The following is a 16,339-nucleotide window of genomic DNA, read 5'->3' as shown; positions in this document are numbered from 1 at the left end:
GAGTGGGGAAGATCTGAATTGAAAAACGCGATCTTCGAGGCGGTCACAGACTCAAGCCAGGCTTTCTGCCCATGACCCCTGTCCGGCATGGTCGAGAACCCCACGCGAACCACCCGGCCAGCTCGCATCGCGTATGCTGATTGGGCATTCGCAAAATTTCTCGACAGAATCGGTAGCTCGCCCTGCGTTCAATGCCTCGTCCTGCATACACTAACAAGAGAACTCATCGCCGGTCTGGCATTTTATGGTGGGGAGGTTGTTTTGCCTGTGGCGGGGTAACGTTGAAGCTCATACAAATTTCTTCGACGTCGGACTCGTTTTTGCCTCCCTCTACTTCTGTCTCTTCTCTCACTTTCTCTCTCTGTGCAGAAGGGCTGGCTGGTGAAGCTGGATCATGACAGTTCGCGAGTGAAAGATCTCTCGTCTGGCACTATCCGAGCCGAATCGTTCACGCCCGCCGCACTGCAGCGCCCCCTCTGAGCTCTACGCTCTCCGACGGACTTCCCTCACGCGACCGAGACCTGACCGGTTCTCTCACATTCCCATCCGTCCCTTTTCTGACTTCTCCCTTTACCACCTTCTTGTCTCCTTGCTGCAGAGACAACTGCTGCTCCAGCAATAATGGCCGCTACACTCTACCGGCCCGCCACTGCGCGTATCTCCGAGGCCGAGTCCCAAGGCCTGGTGACCCTTGAGCTCGAGGATGGCTCGGCTTACCAGGGCTACAGCTTCGGTGCGCGGAAGAGCATCGCTGGCGAGCTGGTCTTCCAGACGGGCATGGTGGGGTACCCAGAATCCATCACGGACCCTTCCTACCGTGGCCAGATCCTCGTCATCACCTTCCCGCTCGTCGGGAACTACGGCGTCCCTCCGAGGGACGCTCTCGACGAGCTCCTGGGCGACCTCCCTGCTCACTTCGAGTCGTCACAAATCCATATCGCTGGTCTCGTGACGGCCACCTACGCGGGCGAAGACTTCTCGCACTTCCTCGCGACCTCATCCCTCGGGACATGGCTCAAGGAGCAGGGCATTCCTGCTATATACGGAGTCGACACCCGCGCGCTGACCAAGCGTATCCGCGAGAAGGGCAGCATGCTGGGTCGGATGCTTCTGGAGAAGAAGGGTCTGACTAACGGCGCGAATGGCGACGCTGAGGGCCTCGCGCTCCCTGGCAAGATGGGCGACTGGAGAGCGTGCTTCGAGTCGATCGACTGGGTCAACCCCAACGAGAAGAACCTCGTAGCAGAGGGTGAGTTTGGAATCTGCGGGACTTCTTCGCTTGTAGCACTGCTGACCCCCGCTTCAGTTTCTATCAAGGCGCCAAAGCTGTACCGGCCGCCCCAGGCCTCCGCCCTGAAGCACCCTTCGGGCCGGCCCCTCCGCATCCTCTGTCTCGATGTTGGCATGAAATACAACCAGCTGAGATGCTTCCTCAAACGCGGCGTTGAAGTCCTGGTCTGCCCCTGGGACTATGATTTCCGCGCTGAGACCTACGATGGCTTGTTCATTTCCAACGGTCCCGGCGACCCGGCGATCATGGAGCCGACCATCAAGCGCATCGCCGAGGCGTTGTCGGAGAATCGTAGTCCAATCTTTGGTATCTGCCTCGGTCATCAGTTGCTCGCTCGGGCGGCTGGCGCCGAGACCATCAAGCTCAAGTTCGGTAACCGCGGCCACAACATTCCCTGCACCAGCATGGTGACAGGCAAGTGCCACATCACTTCCCAGAACCACGGATACGCCGTTGACGCCGCCACTCTGCCCTCCGGGTGGCAGGAGTTGTTCGTCAACGCCAACGATGGCAGCAACGAGGGCATCATGCACATCGACAGACCCCATTTCAGCGTGCAGTTCCATCCCGAGAGCACGCCGGGCCCGCGGGACACCGAGTTCCTTTTCGACGTCTTCATCCAGACGGTCTCCAAGTGCGCTGCTGATGACAGCTTACTGAAGAAGGGCGTCCACTTCCCCGGCGGCACGGTCGAAGAGAACAACAGGCTGCACCCGCGCGTCTCGGTCAAGAAGGTACTCGTTCTCGGCAGCGGTGGTCTGAGCATTGGCCAGGCTGGCGAGTTTGATTACTCTGGCAGTCAAGCCATCAAGGCCCTGAAAGAGGAAGGCATCTACACCGTCCTCATTAACCCCAACATCGCCACCATCCAGACATCAAAAGGTCTCGCCGACAAGGTCTACTTCCTTCCCGTCAACGCCGAGTTCGTTCGCAAGGTCATCATCTACGAAAAGCCCGATGCTATCTACTGCACGTTCGGCGGCCAGACGGCCCTGCAGGTTGGCATCCAACTCAAGGACGAGTTCGAGCAGCTCGGTGTCAAGGTCCTGGGCACTCCGATCGACACCATCATCACCACCGAGGACCGTGAGCTCTTCGCTCGGAGTATGGAATCGATTGGTGAGAAGTGCGCCAAGTCTGCCTCGGCCAACAACGTCGAGGAGGCCCTGAAGGCTGTCAAGGACATTGGCTTCCCCGTCATCGTTCGTGCCGCTTATGCCCTCGGTGGTCTTGGCAGCGGTTTCGCCAACAACGAAACTGAGCTTCTGAATCTCTGCAACAAGGCCTTTGCCGCCAGCCCGCAAGTCTTGATCGAGCGCAGCATGAAGGGGTGGAAGGAGATCGAGTACGAAGTGGTGAGGGATTGCCAGGACAACTGCATCACGGTCTGCAACATGGAGAACTTCGATCCCCTCGGCATCCACACCGGTGATTCGATTGTCGTCGCTCCCTCTCAGACGCTCTCCGACGAAGACTACAACATGCTCCGGACGACTGCCGTCAACGTGATTCGCCACCTCGGCGTTGTCGGCGAGTGCAACATTCAATATGCCCTGAACCCCTTCTCGAAGGAGTATTGCATCATTGAGGTCAACGCCAGACTGTCCCGGTCCTCGGCCTTGGCTTCCAAAGCCACCGGCTATCCCCTCGCCTTCATTGCTGCCAAGCTCGGCCTCGGCATTCCGCTGAAGGAGATCAAGAACAGCGTCACCAAGGTGACTTGCGCCTGCTTCGAACCATCTCTCGACTACGTCGTGGTCAAGATGCCCCGCTGGGATCTCAAGAAGTTCACCCGTGTGTCCACCCAGCTCGGGTCGTCTATGAAGAGCGTCGGCGAGGTCATGAGCATTGGCAGGACCTTTGAGGAGGCGATACAGAAGGCTATCCGCTCTATCGATTACCACAACCTCGGTTTCAACGAGACGCCGGCTCTCATGTCGATCGATGATGAGCTCCAGACGCCGTCTGACCAGCGCCTCTTTGCCATCGCCAACGCTATGGCCGCTGGCTATTCGGTCGAGAGGATCTGGGAGCTGACCAAGATCGACAAGTGGTTCCTCTACCGGCTCAAGGGCTTGAACGACTTCGCCCAGAGGATGAAGGACCTCAAGGCCAGCGGCGCCACCCTCCGGCCAGGCATGCTTCTTCAGGCCAAGCAGCTTGGGTTCTGCGACCGTCAGATTGCCAAGTTCTGGGGGTCTACCGAGCTCGCCGTGCGTGGCATGCGTCTTGAGGCTGGCATCACCCCGTTCGTCAAGCAGATCGACACTGTCGCTGCCGAGTTCCCGGCCTACACGAACTATCTGTACCTCACCTACAATGCCAGCGAGCACGATATCACGTTCGACGACCACGGCGTCATGGTCCTCGGCTCGGGCGTGTACCGGATCGGCTCCTCCGTCGAATTCGACTGGTGCTCGGTCAGGGCAATCCGAACTCTTCGTGAAACGGGTATCAAGACTATCATGGTTAATGTAAGTGTCAAGACTCTTGAGGATGGGAATGGATTCTCGAGTTTGAAATATCGCATGTTTGTTTGTCCCGCTTCTTTTCTTTCCACGTTTTCCTCTTTTTCCCTCCTCTATTTTCCTATCCTTTGCTCTTTTTTTTCCTTTTCATGGCTTCATGTCTCTCTTGTTTGTCTTTATATCATGTCAGGTTTTGACATATCACTTCTTGCTCCACCTTCCCCCTTTCTCTTCCTCCCATACCCCGCCCGGCCCCCTCCTTTTTCTTTCCCCCTCTTCTTACTACCAGTGATAGATATACTAACCTGCGTCAAGTTCAATCCTGAGAGCGTGTCCACAGATTATGATGAAGCCAACAGACTGTATTTCGAAAACGTGGCCGTGGAGACCGCTCTCGATATTTATGACTTGGAGTCCGCCGTCGGAGTCCTGGGCGCCATGGGCGGCCAGACCCCCAATAACATCGCTCTTCCCCTGCACCGCGCGGGCGTGAAGATCCTTGGAACATCCCCGGAAATGATAGACCAAGCCGAGAACCGATACAAGTTCTCCCGCATGCTTGACCGGATTGGCGTTGACCAGCCAACCTGGAAGGAACTGACGAGCTTCGAGGACGCAAAGGCCTTCTGCCAGAAGGTCTCATACCCGGTGCTTGTACGGCCGTCGTACGTGCTGTCTGGTGCGGCTATGAATACGGTCTACTCAGAGGGCGACCTGGAAACCTACCTGCAACAGGCCGCTGACGTCTCCCCCGAACATCCCGTTGTCATCACCAAGTACATCGAAAATGCCAAGGAGATCGAGATGGACGCGGTAGCCAAAGACGGCAAGCTGGTGGGCCACTTCATCTCGGAGCACGTCGAGAATGCCGGTGTGCACTCGGGAGATGCCACGCTCATCCTCCCCCCGCAGGACTTGGAGAAGACGACCATCCAGCGCATTGAGGACGCCACTCGCAAGATCGGTGCCGCGCTCAACGTCACGGGCCCCTTCAACATCCAGTTCATCGCAAAGGACAACGATATCAAGGTGATCGAGTGCAACGTCCGCGCCTCTCGCTCCTTCCCCTTCGTCTCCAAGGTCATGGGCGTCGACCTGATCGAGATGGCCACCAAGGCAATCATGAGCGTTCCTTTTGAGGAGTATCCCAAGATCGAGCGTCCTGCGGACTGCGTCGGTGTCAAGGTTCCCCAATTCAGCTTCTCCCGTCTGTCTGGGGCGGACCCCGTTCTCGGTGTCGAGATGGCTTCAACCGGTGAAGTCGCTTCGTTCGGTGCCGACAAGTATGAGGCGTACCTGAAGGCGCTGTTGTCGACCGGTTTCAAGATCCCCAAGAACAACGTTCTCCTGTCCATCGGCTCCTACAAAGACAAGGAGGAGATGCTTCCGTCGGTCAAGAAATTGCAGGAGATGGGCTATAAGCTCTTTGCGACGGCCGGAACCGCAGACTTCCTCGGCAGTCACGGCGTTCGGGTGCAATACCTCGAGGTCCTCGGCAAGGAGGAGGACGCTCAGAAGTCAGAGTATTCGCTCACGCAGCACCTGGCTAAGAACATGATCGACCTATACATCAACCTGCCTTCCAGCAACCGGTACAGGCGGCCGGCCAACTACATGAGCAAGGGGTACCAAACCCGGCGCATGGCTGTTGACTATCAGATCCCGCTTGTCACCAATGTTAAGAACGCCAAGATCCTGATCGAAGCTCTTGCCAGGCACTTTGAGCTCAACATTGGTCCCCGCGACTACCAAACGAGCCACCGCACTGTCCAGCTGCCCGGACTGGTCAACATTGCGGCGTTTGTGCCGGGCCTCGTTTCTAGGGATGGCAGCGATCTCCAGAGCGTGACCAAAGCTTCAGTCGCGGCCGGTTTCAGCATGATCCGGGTCATGCCCGTCGCCAAAGACGGTTCCATTACGGACGTGAAATCCCTCAAGATCGCCCAGCAGAACGGCAAGCGGGGCACGTACTGCGATTTCAACCTGTCCATCACGGCCACCTCGGACAATGCCCACCAGATCAGCCATGCTGCTGGCGAGGTTGGCTCGCTGTTCATCCCGTTCAACCACCTCTCGGACAACATCAGCAAGGTTGCAGCCGTGCAAGCGCACTTTGACGCTTGGCCGACGCACAAGCCGATCATCACGGACGCAAGGACCACGGATCTGGCCTCCATCCTTCTGCTAGCCAACCTGCACAACCGCCGGATCCACGTCACCGCCGTGACGACCAAGGAGGACATCAGACTGATCGCGTTGGGTAAGGAGAAGGGCATGAAGGTGACCTGCGATGTCAGCATCTACTCGCTGCACCTCTCGCAAAAGGACTACCCTGGCTGCCAGTTCCTGCCCACGGCCGAAGACCAGGCTGCGCTGTGGGAGCATCTGGAGACGATCGATGTCTTCTCCATTGGCAGTCTGCCCTACCAGCTCGCCCACTTCCTGGAGCAGCCGACGGATGTGGCTGTCGGCATCGCGGATGCCCTGCCGCTCCTTCTCACTTCGGTCGCCGAGGGCAAGCTGACCGTCGAGGATGTGAAGACCAGGCTTCACGACAACCCCAAGGAAATCTTCGAGCTGCACGACCAAGTTGGCGCAGGCCTGGAAGTCGAGATCGACCGCCCGTACACTTTCAAGACTGCTGGGTCCTGGTCGCCTTTCGAGGGCAAGGTCCTGAAGGCGACTGTTCAGCGGGTCGTCTTCCAGGATCAAGTGGTTTGCCTCGATGGCTCGGTGCTGCCGGTACCCCCCAGGGGCAGCGACATGTCCACCCACGGGGCCATACCTGCGATGGCTGCCATGACATCGCCTGCAGTGCGACCGCTGCATCACCCCATGTCACCTGCGGCTGATGACCGCCGCCAGAGCCAGACTGTGGTTCGATCCGCGATTGGCAGATCGAAGACTGCAGAGATCGCCGCATCTCCCCTTGCTTCGTTGGCTCGGGCGCCTATGGACGATCTCATGCTCCCCTTGACGATGCAGCCAACGACCTCGCCGCTGCTGGAGATGCTCTCCGCTCCGTCGGCCTTCAAGAAGTCCCATGTCCTGTCCGTCACGCAGTATACGCGTGCCGACCTGCACCTGCTCTTCAACATCGCGCAGGAGATGCGTCTCGGTGTTCAGAGGGAAGGTGTCCTGGATATTCTCAAGGGCCGTCTGCTGTGCACTCTGTTCTACGAGCCCTCCACACGGACTTCGGCGTCGTTTGATGCGGCCATGCAGCGCCTCGGCGGCAGGACCATCGCCATCTCCACTTCGCACTCCTCGGTACAGAAGGGTGAGACCCTGCAGGACACATTGCGGACGCTCGCGTGCTACGGCGACGCGGTCGTCCTCCGCCACCCTGACGAAAAGTGTGTCGACATCGCCAAGAAGTACAGCCCGGTCCCCGTCATCAACGGCGGTAACGGCAGCAGGGAGCACCCGACGCAGGCCTTCCTCGATCTCTTCACCATCCGCGAGGAGCTCGGCACCATGCAGGGCCTAACGATCACCTTCGTGGGCGACCTGCTGTACGGCCGGCCCGTGCACTCGCTCGTCTACCTGCTGCGCCACTACCAGGTCAAGGTGCAGCTTGTCTCGCCCAAGGCGCTGGCCCTGCCCGCGTCCGTCCGCCAGCAGCTTGTCGATGCCGGCCAGCTGCTGTGCGAGTCGGAAACGCTGAGTCCGGAGATCCTGGGCCGCACCGACGTACTGTACTGCACGCGCGTGCAGAAGGAGCGCTTCCCCAGCCTGGCCGAGTACGAGAGTGTCAAGGACTCGTACCGGATCGATTACGGGACCCTCAAGCATGCCAAGAGCAGCATGGTGGTGATGCACCCGCTGCCGAGGAACGAGGAGGTTGCGGAGGAGGTGGACTTCGATCAGCGAGCGGCGTATTTCAGACAGGTGAGTTTCTTCTGGCTTTTCCTCGCTCCACACCATTATGGAATCATTAATGACTGACAATCTTATAGATGAGATATGGTCTCTACTGTCGCATGGCCCTGCTTGCGCTGGTCATGTCTTGAGAGCACGATTTCACTTGGTCTTGAAGATGGTTTGCCTTTTTTTTCTCTCTTGTTGGCTATGTTTTTGTAGATGGATACGGGGAAAAAAATGCATGGGTGCCAGGGTTTGGTTTTGCTTTCCTTTTCTTTACCTAGTTTGGGTTCGGAAAACACCCGACTGTTAGCTAGATCAAAGGATCTGTCGTAGACTGTCACGGCTCGCGCTGCTGGATCAGGATGATGATACACATGATGTGTAAATGCGGGTATAGGGTGTATTATATATTGAGCTGCCGTGTGTAAGGTAGCTTTACTGTATCATGATATGTATATATACGCACCTGTGTAGTATATACTGTATGCTTGATTTCCATCTTAGTCACCTATCTTGAACGAAATTGACGTGTCGGACCTGCAGGAGAATTACATACCATCAATCTTCCTGCAAAGTTTCTTCAGTTTGCTCTTTCATTATCATCATCTGGAGTGCAGTAAGACTACCGTATGTAATCTCTATGTAACTACTGTACGGTACAATCGCATCGCTCTCTAAATCTATGTTTTCAGCGGCTGGTAGCAAGCAACCTTTGCTTCACTGGTCACACTGTTATACCGCGATTCACTACATATTTCACCTCACACCTATCCCCCCCACTTTGAGGTTCTGAAACTCCAGGGAGCTTTGACAAATCGTGCTCGCAGTGTTTCGTGACCGCAATGAGTTTCGGGTAGTGGAAATATTACAGATTCCGGAATTACCGGCCCCGTCATGCCAAGCATGTGGGAGATCCGGCCCGAAACCCAACCGCGTGCCGTGAATTTCCAAGCTCGCTTCCGAGGGAGCTCATCACCCTCACACCACACCATCGTGACCATCCACAGCTCAATTCTGCCCCCTCCAGCCCTGGAGCAAGGCCGAGACGACTCGTTCAGGGCACATAATGGTGTAATGCGTGTTTGGCAAAGTATTGGTACGTTTGTGCCATTCCAATTGACCTCAACCGGCGCAAGGGTCACTAATTCTCGCATGCAGCAGCTTCTTCGTCCTTTCCTCATTCCGTTCCGTTCCTTTCACCGCGGCATCCTTCCCACCAGTGGCAATCCGTCCAGGTCTTTGGCAGCGGAGCTCCTGCCACGCAGCTGGTCTCTCGAGACCCAGGACGAAACCCCAGGCCAAGTTACCTTCGAACAGAGAAACAAAACAAAACAAATCAAAAACAAAAAAATGCCAACACCACATCTACACCCGCGGTCCCGCATGACCTCGTCGCTGTTCGCGACCACGGTGCTCGCGAGCTTTCTCGTCGTCGCGCTGCCCCATGTCCTGCCGTGCCCAGCGCCGCGGAGGACGTACGCCGATGGGGAGATGCATGCCCCCGGGGACGCAGAGGCCGCGAGCAGACGGAGGCGGAGGAGGACCACGAGGCCAGAATCAGGGGACGCGGATGTCCATCAGGGCGACGGTGCTGCGTTGGATAGTGGGATTGGCATTGTGGAGTTCCGGCCCGGGACCAATGACATGCGTGAAAATGCGAATGGGCTGAGGAGGGCAAAGGCTGGGCGGGGGAGGGAATGCCCTGTGCCAAAGCCGGGTGGGATACTGGGGGAGTGGCTGGGGTTCAATAGTGGTGGGCGGGATAAGGATGCGGAGGGGAAAACCAGGCCGGAGAGGTGACTGAGATTGCGTCGGGGGGTTGGCGAGGGAAAGAAACGGTCGAGACACTTTTGTCGTGGCTCAGGTGGCTGCCGCTGGATATAGGGTGCATATACCCTCATCTGGCCATCCAAATGGCCGTGGGCCAGAATATGAAAAGGATGTTCTTCAGTTCTGAGCAACCGCCGGTCCCCGCAACCACATAAGGTACCTATGACAGTAGCCCAGCTGACAGAAAGCTGGGTGGATTCTAGATCGGGAGAACCAGGTAGCAGATATGCTGGCGTGCTGTATTCATCTCAAGGCGAGCAATCCAAACAACCCTCCTCATGGAATACCATGCAATTCTCATCGGAACAAGCAGTTAACAGGCTTACGATGCATAAAGTTTGACGGCCCTAGCATTATCAAACACCAGATGACTGAGCCGGTATGTTGCATTTCTGTCTTTTCGACGAAGCTTTTCCCGCGCTGTCGGCTTGTGCCGTGTCCTGTTTCATCGACATCCCATCTCCCCATCCTCTAGAATGACATGGCGGACTATTGGGGTGGGATGAATCTGAAGGAGGGTGTATCGTCTCCCTTGGCCACCTTTTAAGGCCTCGTAGGTCGATATTGAAAAGTCTACTTCCTCTCTGTACCGGCTTTACACCTACTTCGCTCCTTTCTGTCCCTCTTCAGTTCTTCCCGTCTTTTGGAGAGTGTCTATGCTCAGTCCGACACAGGGTGACCATTCTACCCGTTCCTAACATAAACTTACCGACACGATAAAGTTGTGCTCGCTTGCTGCCATTCTTTTTTTCACAGCGACGGTCCCTCTCGCCGTCCACCATGAAGACACTCGCGCTCCTTCTATCAGCCGGTCTGGTGTCGGCGCGGGTCAATCTTCCGAATCAAATTGGGATCAATAGCGTGGCGGGCATCAACCTCAACCTCAGTGACGGCTCAAACATTGGTAACGCACAAGGCCTCAACCTGAGCAGCTTCAAGCTCGTCGATCTAGACCTACATAAGTGGTCTGGAGATGGGGGTCCTGAACCTAGGCAGCGTCGACCTCGGAAACCAGGACATCGTTGCCGAGACCATCCTGGCTATGCTAGGAAGGCTCTGCTTGGGCAACGCCCTGAGCCTGCAAAACATCTGAGCTTTGGGTTCAACAATGATGTGGACCTGTTCCTCCAGATCGCACAGTTGATGCAGCTGGAGCAGCTCGGGTTTGTGGATTTGGGAAAGATCCATTCGCTGCTTAACTCGGGGCTTGTTCTAGGCGGGTTCGATCTGGGTCTGTACCCCTTTGCACTCTTTGCACTTCTTTCAGGCTTTGTCACAGACATCCTGACGCTTCGCACCGACAGGCGTATTCAAGCGAGAGAACGAGGTGGCCAAGAAGACTATGAAGCGCACCAAGCTGCGGCGGGGTCAGAAGGTCAAGCGGCAGTGTGTCACCATGGGTGCACCCGCGGCGACCTCTGCTGAGGAAGGCATCTTCACCATTGCCACGGTTCCGAACCCTGGCAGTCCCCTGGCCGCCACGGCGATGACTGCCACGGAGGATTCCGCGGTTGCGACTGAAGCGTCTAGTTCCGTGGCGGCGGCGACTTCGGCGTCCATTGCGGTAGCTATAACTGCATCTGCGACGTCTGCTGTTGGAGCCATGGCATCATCCACATCTGTTGCCTCGGCTGCCACTTCAGTAGCTGCTGCTGCGCAGATGTCGCTGCCTCAGTTGCTACCGTTGCTCAAGAAGCCGCTGCCATCTCCAGTGCTGTTTCGGTCGTCGCTTCTGTCACGCCTGATGCCTCCCTTCCTGTGGCTGCTGAGACTTCCGCCGCGGCGGCGGGGGCGGCTGGTGCCGTTGGAGGGATTGACAACTTGTCGGACTTCACTCGTGAAAGGGGTAGCGGCTGGTCTGGGTTATGCGGCCCTTTTTGATTAAGGTTGACGAGCCACGGACTTCTGTGACCCCTTCTTCGGTTCTCTATTCATTGTCTCATACACAATATAAGGTGCCTACTTGAAACCTTACCAATTCCCTACGGGTATAGGGCTGGGGGACCCCAAATCGATCTGTAGAAGGTATTAAGGAGTCATCTTTGAATCGAAGTGGAAGGCTAACTAACTTAGGACACCTTATTGCCTGAGTTGGAGATCGGATGACAGTCGAGGTTGAGATGATTCGGAAACCCGGATGCCATCCGGAATTCTGGGACCGGCACCGGGTGGCGGGTGCAGCAATGGAAGGACACACGCCTGTCATTGCAATCGCGAGGAACGGGATCTCAACTGCTTCTGTGCCCGGAAGCAACACAATTCCGGCAGCCAAGCCTTCCGACCCAGAATTTTGCCTCATGCGAGGTGCCGGATGCTCTGCAGTCGAGTAATGTCATCCCGCAAACTGCTTCACTTCTGCATGAGCGCACAGATCCGTGTTGCACTTGCACGGGATTCAACGGTCAGGAGGCGAGCCAGACCAATCAGAAAGCCGCTATGTGTCTTGGCTTCTCTTGGCAAACTGTCAAATCTGATGTGGACCCGTTGCTTTCAGCCTCTTTCAACGTCACACAATCCGGACGGGCATCTCCCCCAGCTCCCATGGCCGTCCAAGCCATAGAGTTGGAGGCTTGAAACATGACGTTGACTCGGTAAATACGATGACCGAGTAAGCTTAAACAACCTAGTATACGTACCTTACCTTATGTTGGAAGATGGGATGGAGCGTGCCGTCCCTGCAATTACACCTCGGACGGAAGGAGCAAGGCACGGCAGGTACTGCCTCTCAAGTACTGTAAGGGATGCTCCTCCTACGGTATGTACTTTTCAATCTCGAGGGGCTCAGCTTTACAGATGCCATGGCCCGAGCAGTCAACATAAGGTCTGGAGCCGATAGCTGGACTGAATCGCTCTTTGTCTTCGCGTTTGAAATGAGTCTGCCTGATTCCAGGTCCGGTCCAGTCGTCGTCACCTCGCGGTTTCCGAGTTTAGCTCGCCCCTCGCCTGACTCTCTTTGCTCTAACGGAACATCGCGAGACGACTGCCCATCCTCGGCGTCGATCAGGGAAAATACTCTGGATCTCGCGCAGATGCCTATCCCTACCTATTCATCACATCAGCGGTGACAGGGTCTCTTGGCCCCAGATGTGCTCGGACGATGTGATTTCCGTCCCTACCCCATGACTTGCCTCGAAGCATCCGTCACCACTCGCGGTCGTGTTTCCCTTGGCTCCAACCCCAAGTTGGGGTTCTGCCATCCGAAGTCCGACACCGTGGAGGCCTAGATGCTCACGATGTCCCACCACTTCCACCGTTAGCCTATCCGTCCCATCCATGATAGCCCTGTTCAAGTTGTTTTATCCGGCAGTCGTCTAGCGGCGTTTGACACATCATGACACGCGCCGGATGACTTCTCGCTGTCCATTCCGAATACACATCCCCTCCTGAAAACTTGGCGCCGGCCTCCCGCTCATGCCATGCCCTGGCTAGAGCCGTCCACGGCGTGTAGCCTCTGTGTGTTGTAGCTGACATATAAAGTTGCCGGACGGCCGGTCTCCTGGACTTCTTCTGTTTCCTGATCCCACCCACCATTCCAGCCTCAAAGCCCGGTCAAGTATCCTCTTCAGTCGTTCATTCAGAGGTAGGTTCTGGCGACGCCCAAAAAGGGTGAGATATCCGACACTGACTCTGATCGCCTAGCTGTGCTCGCTGTTCTCCTCCCACTCCTTCCCATTCCTTTTCTGAACATTCTTGAGGTATGCCGAGAGCCACACCTCCTTCTAGTCGAAGAGCCTCGTTGACCTGGGTATCTATAGCTGTGCTCTTTAGTTTAATCCTTTAATATCTTGTTCGCATCAACTCGTTCGATCATCCCACATCATCCAGCAAAATGAAGCCCGTCGCCTTCCTCGTCTCGGCTCTTGCCACGCTGACCGTCGCCGCCCCCGCCCCCGCGGCCCCCTCCGCGGACCTGGACAAGCGCTCCTTTGCCTTCGATCTCAATGCATTCAACAATCTCCAGGGCTTCCAGCAGGTGAATTTGAACTACCTGCTCAACATCAACTCCCTCCAGCTCCAACTGCTCGGCAACCTGGCCAACACCAACAACCTCAACATCCTGCAGTTCCAGCCGCTGTTCTCCCAGCAGGTCTTTGACCTTCAGTCCCTGCTTCAGCTGCAGTCGCTGCACACCTTTCTGCAGGTCTCTCAGCTTGGCGTTCTGAGCGGCTTCGACCTCTCCTCCCTCCGGCTGGCGCAGCTCAACCTCGGCCTCCTCAACAACGTCGGCGTGCTCGATCTGCAGCAGTTCATCTCTCCCAACGTGGTCACCCAGGTCCAGACCGTAGCATCCCAAGGTGTGTGAACGACCCTTTTCTTCAGGTTATGTCATCTTTGTTTTTCTTTTTTTTTTTGCTCTTCTTTTTTTCCTACCGGCCTGGACCTCCTCTGCTCTATGTTGTTGCAAAGAGAACGTGTGTATTCACACAAACCCCCAGCCCCGGTCGCCTTTGCTCCTGTCGGCCTTCCTGCGCCGGCCCCCAGTGTCGAAACTCCTTCGAGTCCGGCTGTTGTTGCTCCAAGCAGCAACGCTAGCTCGAATGTCGTCACTGCCGCCGAGCAGGAAGCCCAGGAAGGGCGCGACTCTCTCGACTAGAGCCTGCCTCTGGATCCTGTCAACACAAACACTGACGGCAATGCTCGCTTCTTACCGACAATCCCAATCTCTCAAATTGGCTGGCTAATACTGGTTTTTCTTGTTCGATTAAGTCGTCGTCCCCAAGCAGTAATCATCTCCCGTTACTCGATCCCTAAACACGACACTCGCGGCCACTTGCTTCTGCCCTTCTCCAGCACAAGCGGGCGTGGCAGGATACGATCGAAAAATGTAGGAAACGGTGATGGAATTCGAAAGCTGTTGCGAACGTTGGCTGGTCATCATTTATCTAACTACTCCACGATTCCGTCAACGTGATGACCAATACCCACTACTATCTCCCAGCCTTGCACTACCTTTCCGCTTATACCATGTGTTCTACTCTTCAGAGTCATGTTTCCTTTTCTTTTTCTTGCTATTGCCTTCTCTGCTGCAGCGGTGTCTGTGTATCTATCTAGTTAGAGTGTGTGGGATGAGACGAGAGGTGACTAGTAGTGCGGTTGGGCTGCTGTTATGCTCTCTTTCTTCGGACCGAGGAGGGCGCGAGCAAGGACGAACGAGCATGGGGGTGGGAATGACTGACCGAAAATCTGAGATGGCGCGATGTAAGGGACATGGAAGTGGACAATCAACCGGATTGGTTTCCTTGGATACAGTATCCGGCTCAGACTTTTGCTGCCCGTGAGATTCAGTCTTGTCATTTTTCCTCCCATAAGGCATTGTACCTTAAGAGTATCCGCCTCCCTGGGATCGGGGCAAGCGACGCCTCTGGGATGGCATAAACACGGTCTGCGGCTTACACTACTTCTGAGAGTCCAGATGTCGGATCGCCACTACGAGCGAAATGGAGCGGTATCGAGAGCATGCGTACCAGCCTGACCAGGGGTGTAGGTCGAGCGCCCTCCTTGAACACTGACATCTTGTATATTCAGCCTCCGCTCTGCTAGTCACTCCTCTTGCTAGTATTTCCTTCCTTTGGAGATCTACATAATTCTATCTGGCTGATCCGTTGCTTATGCCATCGGGGTGAAGGAGTACTACTACTAGTAGTAGTTTGTATATGGCGTTTTCAACATATCCGAGTCAGGGATGTATTGTACAGTACGTGCCGGGTTTATATAGTATCCATTTGTATGCCACAACTTGAGCACAGGTAGAAAACCGTAAAAAGCGACTATACCAGGCCATTACGCTCCAGACGCTTGGATACCGTGCTGACGGGAGCCGAAACACTGCCTCCGTGCTGCATTCCAAGCTCGCTCTGGCTGGCTTCCGAGCCCCAGAGACCCGACAGGTACATATGACTCGCGATTGGCCGGCCGCATCCGGCAGCGTTCATGGAGCAGTTGAGTGTAGGAGACATTCAGCCCTGCCAAGAGTCCGAGGTCATCCACAGGGCAATTGATGCGGTCATGCGGCACGGTCAACGAAGCCGGCGCATCCCAAGAAACTTTCCGGTTTGGATGAAAAGAAGAGAGCGCACCCAATGTCAGCCCGTGCCTGAAGTAACTAACGTTGGCTCTTTATTATGTACGTATCTATGTAGATGCGATGCTCGGCATGCATAACTCACATTACCTTTCCGCCACTGCTAGTGAGCGTCTTTCCGGACCTCATCTGGATAAAGTACCATGTCATCGAACGGTGGGCGAGAAAATTCTAGAGCAATGAATTCCGGGTTGCTCAAAGCAGACGTCATCCAGGTTACCGTGTATGTATGCAGAGGACGGCATAGGTTGGGGTGCCGGTACTTATTATCGGACCGTTCATTAATAAAAAGTCCGAGTCAACGACAATGTGTGGCCTGTTTTGTACCTGAATGACACTTGCAGCGGCCAGGGGTCCTGCAAAAGCGCAGATCATTGATCGCGTATTCGCGTCTAGCTACGGAAGACATGGTCGACCCGGCCGCGGAAAAACCGGCCTTCCAATTCGGAGGAAATACGAACAAAGATCGAAGATCTGAGCCCGGGTTGTTGCAAGACATCCGCGTAATGGTGTGCCCCAAGTCCATGCAATTGCATTCAGACATTGCACAGTTTGGTGCCAATCTAGACAATCATTTGTGACTCGGACAGCAAAGCAGAAGTGGCGGGCACTTCCATCCCCCATTGCCCTGGCCATACTATGGAAAAGACGGATAGGTGGATGGCCCCGCCAATGGATCTTTCGATGACGGGAGCCACACTGCAGTAAAGCGAACGCAATGTTCCGGGCTTTCGCTTTCATCCAGATTGTGCAGTCGTCAGCTCAAAGCTTTAGCCAACACTGGCTCACCGCTGCCGTCAC

The 16,339-nt window shown here is 55.8% G+C and overlaps 4 protein-coding genes across 4 annotated transcripts; all 4 read left to right on the top strand.

Moving 5' to 3' along the window:
* The first annotated feature begins 142 nt into the window (after nt 1-142).
* Nucleotides 143-8,172, top strand: B0T15DRAFT_413945 (uncharacterized protein). Its single transcript, XM_062865432.1, has 4 exons — nt 143-1,249; nt 1,307-3,765; nt 4,075-7,650; nt 7,719-8,172. Exons 1-4 carry the CDS (start codon nt 622-624, stop codon nt 7,770-7,772), a joined length of 6,717 nt encoding a protein of 2,238 aa, XP_062722856.1. The 5' UTR covers nt 143-621; the 3' UTR covers nt 7,773-8,172.
* Nucleotides 8,173-8,976: 804 nt separating this feature from the next.
* On the top strand, nt 8,977-9,426 carry B0T15DRAFT_492574 (uncharacterized protein; the record flags this gene model as incomplete). The annotated part of the gene is made up of 1 exon (XM_062866866.1): nt 8,977-9,426. One exon carries the CDS (start codon nt 8,977-8,979, stop codon nt 9,424-9,426), a length of 450 nt encoding a protein of 149 aa, XP_062722855.1.
* Nucleotides 9,427-9,803: 377 nt separating this feature from the next.
* On the top strand, nt 9,804-11,788 carry B0T15DRAFT_573940 (uncharacterized protein). The gene is made up of 2 exons (XM_062870942.1): nt 9,804-10,687; nt 10,761-11,788. The coding sequence occupies exons 1-2, from the start codon at nt 10,237-10,239 to the stop codon at nt 11,339-11,341; spliced, it is 1,032 nt and encodes a 343-aa protein (XP_062722854.1). The 5' UTR covers nt 9,804-10,236; the 3' UTR covers nt 11,342-11,788.
* A 1,318-nt stretch (nt 11,789-13,106) lies between these two features.
* Nucleotides 13,107-14,342, top strand: B0T15DRAFT_163793 (uncharacterized protein). Its single transcript, XM_062862136.1, has 3 exons — nt 13,107-13,151; nt 13,212-13,751; nt 14,164-14,342. Exons 2-3 carry the CDS (start codon nt 13,286-13,288, stop codon nt 14,181-14,183), a joined length of 486 nt encoding a protein of 161 aa, XP_062722853.1. The 5' UTR covers nt 13,107-13,151; nt 13,212-13,285; the 3' UTR covers nt 14,184-14,342.
* Nucleotides 14,343-16,339: the final 1,997 nt, after the last annotated feature.

Source organism: Chaetomium strumarium, assembly GCF_033439665.1.
Source record: "Chaetomium strumarium strain CBS 333.67 chromosome Unknown B0T15scaffold_3, whole genome shotgun sequence".
Lineage (NCBI taxonomy): Eukaryota > Fungi > Ascomycota > Sordariomycetes > Sordariales > Chaetomiaceae > Chaetomium > Chaetomium strumarium.
This window is presented reverse-complemented; position numbering and strand designations above follow the sequence as displayed.

What these genes read in the sequence shown, in the direction of transcription:
- B0T15DRAFT_573940 (XM_062870942.1), top strand. Translation starts at nt 10,237, where the DNA reads ATGAAGACACTCGCGCTCCTTCTATCAGCCGGTCTGGTGTCGGCGCGG. An exon ending in TCTAGGCGGGTTCGATCTGG is followed by an intron (nt 10,688 to 10,760) that starts GTCTGTACCCCT and finishes TCGCACCGACAG; the next exon opens with GCGTATTCAAGCGAGAGAAC.
- B0T15DRAFT_413945 (XM_062865432.1), top strand. Translation starts at nt 622, where the DNA reads ATGGCCGCTACACTCTACCGGCCCGCCACTGCGCGTATCTCCGAGGCC. An exon ending in GAAGAACCTCGTAGCAGAGG is followed by an intron (nt 1,250 to 1,306) that starts GTGAGTTTGGAA and finishes CCCCCGCTTCAG; the next exon opens with TTTCTATCAAGGCGCCAAAG. An exon ending in GAGCGGCGTATTTCAGACAG is followed by an intron (nt 7,651 to 7,718) that starts GTGAGTTTCTTC and finishes ACAATCTTATAG; the next exon opens with ATGAGATATGGTCTCTACTG.
- B0T15DRAFT_163793 (XM_062862136.1), top strand. Translation starts at nt 13,286, where the DNA reads ATGAAGCCCGTCGCCTTCCTCGTCTCGGCTCTTGCCACGCTGACCGTC. An exon ending in CCAGACCGTAGCATCCCAAG is followed by an intron (nt 13,752 to 14,163) that starts GTGTGTGAACGA and finishes TGTTCGATTAAG; the next exon opens with TCGTCGTCCCCAAGCAGTAA.